Here is a 4,443-nt window from a genome sequence, read left to right as displayed (position 1 = left end):
TCCCTCCCTCTTGCCTTTCCTTCCTTATTTTCCTTTGGCCCCACCCTCAAACTCCCATGACCCTCTCCTCCATCAGCCACCATCCTCGTGTATTTAGTTGATACCTTTTTCTTGTGCATGTCCTTGAAAAATGTGTAGTGTTATCTTGTGTTCATGTATTTGTAGTGGATATAAACCTCCTCTGCTTTCTTACTTTCTCTGCCCAATGCTATGTTTTTAAGCCCCTTGCATGTTGCTGGGTGAACATCTGGTCTTTATTTCAGGGTGTATTTGTAAGGCCATGGTCACAGTGGCTTTTCAGAAACCCTAACTATGAAAGGTTCTCATTAAATCCCTGACTTATTAAAGCATTCTTTTCAGACTGAAGGTAGACTCTACCTCATCTTGGTGTACCGAACCCCTACCTTGGCCTCATGCTGTGCCTGGCCCTCCGCCGGGGCAGAAAGGGAGGCTATAGAATAAGATATGAGACTTGTGTCCTGGGCTGTTGGCCTTTGGAAACCATCTCTAGAAGACGTGGGGCAGGGACAGTGACATGTCTATCGTCCTAGAGGCACAGAATTGTGGGAAAGAATATCCATATCTATACCGTGCGGTGAGCTTTTACATGACCCTTTAACCTTGAGGAAACGGGAAGAAAAACAGGAGGCCCAGAGGCTCTCTGGAGACAGTGGGCTTTGCCAGCATAATTGCCTTGGGTGGTTCTCACTCGGGCCTTCATCTGAGGTCTGGGAAGGGCTGCGGCCCTGGGGATGGAGGGAGGGAGCTCGGCCCTGGGAGGGCACAGTCTGGTGCGCCAAGGCTCACGCGGGGCCTGTCCTGGCCTCGGTCACTGCAGCTGCAGGAGACTGTATCTGGGATGTGGCCTAGGTCCCTGCTGGCTGGAGGTCCAGGGACATCTGACTGGCAGGAAGGCAGGCCAATGAGCAGTCAGCCTGGGGGTTTATCCCGTCTCTGCCAGTTCCCATCCATGTGACGTACCTTCTCAAAGCCTCAGTCTCCTCATCTGAAAATGGGAGGGGTGGTATGATAATTACTCCCTCACGGGGCTGCTATGAGGCTTAGGTGGTAAAACATGAGTAGTTAATAAATGAAAGCTACAACAGTGATGATTTGTTATTATTTTATCAGGAATGTGGCATTTCCTGTGCTTATTCTGCCCTCTTCAAGTTTGTCTGCAGGGAACACACTTGTGCATCATGCCCACCTTCCCTAAGAAATGTGTCTGAGCACGGCTTTTCTGGGCTCGACTTGAGGGCTTGGGCCCCAGGCACTTCTTCCACCATGTGCCCAGCAGCAGAGCTTTCCAGGAGACCGTAGCCGTGTCCCATGCCAGCAGCCCTGTGACAGGGGCCAGTGTGGGGTTTGGGCACGGAGCAGGGACTGCCTCGCTCTGCCTCCTTCTCCCAGGGGAGAGGCGGCGGGTGGGGGACCGCCTTTTGCTCAGAGCCCTCGGAACTCATCACATCCTTGGGGTTAAGTGACTTCACGCTCTGCTCTCCATGAGTGATAACCAGGAGCTCACGCGCTGCCTTCTCTTTCAGAGGATGTGGAAGATGTGGAGGACGAGCCGATACGGGAGGAAGTCATTCTCGCTCCAGTCCCATCAGCGCTCAGGCTGCACATAGCGTCAAAGCCAATCGACCCCTCAGTGGCAAAGGCAGGTGCCGACTTAAAAGTGCGAGTTGATACACCTCAATGTGAATGGGTGTCAATGGGGGTGTGTGAAATGGAGAGGTTTGATTTGAATTGGTGTGAATGAGGTGATCTTGATCTTTGTGGCTCCATCCATCTCAGTCTAGCCTCTCAGTGGTTGTTTAACTGGGAATTTGGGTGGATGTAGAAGAAAACCTGAATGAGAATCAGGAAAATGGGGGCCTAATGCTGGCAGCTCCCAACTCTCCCCAAACCGAAAGGTCTCAACCTCCTCCCATCAAACACTCCAGGGCCCTGCTCTTTGTCCCTGAGCAACCCCATGGCACCTGCAGTGGCCCCAGAGCTGGGGTGGTCATGGGATAGTTGCCCTCATTAGACTGGCCCTGCTCCTGCACTCGTCTCTGGGCCCAGGCTGGTAACAGTGAGGAAGGACAGGGAGGCGTCAGCAATTCTTCAGCACCCTCTGGGCTCGCACCCTGGTCTCCTTGAAGGACGCTGGGACCTAGGGGTCAGGTTCCCGGCTTTACAGCCTCCTCAGCAGGGTACCCAGGACTCCATACCATCTCGGCTGCCAGGTGGCCTCACCTTGCCCCTTGGCCGTGGGATGAGTTCTGCTCCTGCTTCTGTCACTGGCTTTTCAGCCAGGATCCAGGAGGAGGATGTAAACTCTGGGACACAGCTGACCCCCTTCTCTTCCTACTCCCCAGCTCACACACAGATCAAAAGTCAAAGAGTTTTCTAGAGCGTTTCCCTCCCCTTCCTTCCCTTTTCCTTCCTTCGTTAGAAACCACAAAGGGTCAGAGGCGTACTAGTGGCCCTGACCTTGGGGGAAGTGCTCTGGCTGTCTGTAGCCACTGGGCTGTGGTGCCAGACCATGGAAGGGTCCTTAGAGGCTGTAAGAGACCACTCAGCCATAGCATCTCCAAGAGCAGCTGGAACACCTGAGGCCCCACAGAAAAGGTGGGTCCAGGGCTCCTGGCTCTGGCCCTGGGACCTGGGCCCTCACAGCCTAGCTGGGGGCTGTCCTGTGATTAAGAGAACAGACACGGGCTTCAGCCTGAATACTCAGGTCTCTCTGGGTCTAGGCTCTTGGGAAACTCCGTTCAAGTACATGGATGGTGGTAGTTGGTGCAAGAAACCTGCCCTGACAGATGACCCTGCCCTCTCCGCCCCTGCTCCTGTGCAGCCAGCCCTCCTTTGATGACATGGGGACAAATGCTCTGACACAGGGATTTTCCTTGTACTTCGTGAAAAGAAAAAAGCCATGTTAGAGAGAAATAATCGGAGCTTGTGGGGAAGATCTCAGCCAGGGAGGGGGTCTGCAGAGGTGGCCTCGGAACCCACATGCTGGCATCTTCAGAGGTCCCTGATGTAAAACCATGGTGGAGAGCGAGGAAGTAGCCAGCACGAGGAGTGGGCATCCGGGGAGAGGCTCTGCCTTCCTGTCCAGGGGCAGGCAGTGGGGAGGGGTTGGCACTTTCTGGGGCTCTGGGGGGTGGGGCTTGAGTTGATGGGAGCTTAACTGTGAGCTCAATGTCAGTGAGAAGTTTAGAGAAGACAGAGCCTTGGGAGATGGTGGGACCTCTTCACTGGGTGGTTGCGGTGTTCCAGCCAAGATCTTGGGGACCACTCTTGGGTGGTGGTGTAGAGGAGATGCTTACATGTGGAGAGGGTTATACCAGCACAGGATTGACAGACTTTTTCTCTAAAGACTAGACCTAGGGTCCAGATCACAGATAGTATATTTTTGGCTCTCAGTTGCAATCGCTCAACTCTGCCAATGCCATGTAAAAGCAGACATAGGCGGTATGGTAAACAAATGGGCGTTGATGGCTGTGTTTCAATAAAACCTTATTTATAAAACAAATGGGGGCTGGATTTGGCCTGTGGGTTTGCTGAGCCTGTCCTACAGCACCAGTTCTCAACCTTGGCTGCACACTGGAATCGCCCGGGAGGTTTACAATTACAGACACCGGAGCTTGACTCCCAGGGTTTCCGATGCCGTGTGCCTGGCACGCGGCCTGGGCATCAGGACTGTTAAGAGCTTCGTAGGCGATTATAATGTGCAGTCAAGAACTTCTAAGTTCCCTTGTAGAACTAACATTTTGTGTCTCACGTTTCCTCTAAGGAACCTAAAAAGGCTTTGGCCTGGGTCGGCACATGCTGGTTTGGATTACAGGTGTTCCAGAAGACGACCTCAGGGCTGATTTTATTTCTTCCAGTGTGAGAAGAATGGGTTTGCAAGATAAAAAGAAAAAGACAGCTTTCCTGAGAATGGACGGCCCTGCCGAGTCCAACAGCATCTCCTGTGGGAACCCCTGGGCGGGGCACTGTTCGCTTTCAAAGCAGCAATAAAGCGCTCTCTTCTCTTGACAGGACATAAAGACCCTTCTGTTTGGCTCCAGCTTCTGCTGTTTCAATGAAGAGTGGAAACTGCAGAGTTTTTCCTTTAGTGACGCAGCCTCGTTAAAATATGGCATCGTGCAGAACAAGGCAGGTTGCTTTCGCGTCTCCCCAGGACCTTACTGCAGGCCCCTCATGGGCAGGGGTGGCATGCACCCCAGTTGGTTAACCCCTATGAATGTTACCTGGGCCGTCTAGTGCCGGCCAGCCCCACGTTTGCTGGTTGTCACCTGGCAGGAGCTCGGCTGCCGAGCAGGACTGGGGCGCCCCCCTTCCTGTGAGCACTACGGCGCCGGAATCCCCTCTGAGCGAGGAGTCCCCGTATCTGGCGGGCACCAGAGAGCGTCCTTATTAGGCTGCGTATAGAGAAATGGTTTTTCAGGA

The 4,443-nt window shown here is 53.5% G+C and overlaps 1 protein-coding gene across 1 annotated transcript in view; it reads left to right on the top strand.

Annotated features, from left to right (window-relative positions):
• FAM188B (family with sequence similarity 188 member B) overlaps positions 1-4,443 on the top strand; it is an 81,289-nt gene that overhangs the window by 41,326 nt on the left and 35,520 nt on the right. The window contains exons 7-8 of the mRNA XM_015571253.1: positions 1,545-1,660; positions 4,033-4,149. Coding sequence (XP_015426739.1) covers positions 1,545-1,660; positions 4,033-4,149 — 233 coding nt within the window. The remainder of the gene's footprint in view (positions 1-1,544; positions 1,661-4,032; positions 4,150-4,443) is intronic.

This window comes from Myotis davidii, unplaced genomic scaffold (genome assembly GCF_000327345.1).
Source record: "Myotis davidii unplaced genomic scaffold, ASM32734v1 scaffold125, whole genome shotgun sequence".
NCBI lineage: Eukaryota > Metazoa > Chordata > Mammalia > Chiroptera > Vespertilionidae > Myotis > Myotis davidii.
This window is presented reverse-complemented; position numbering and strand designations above follow the sequence as displayed.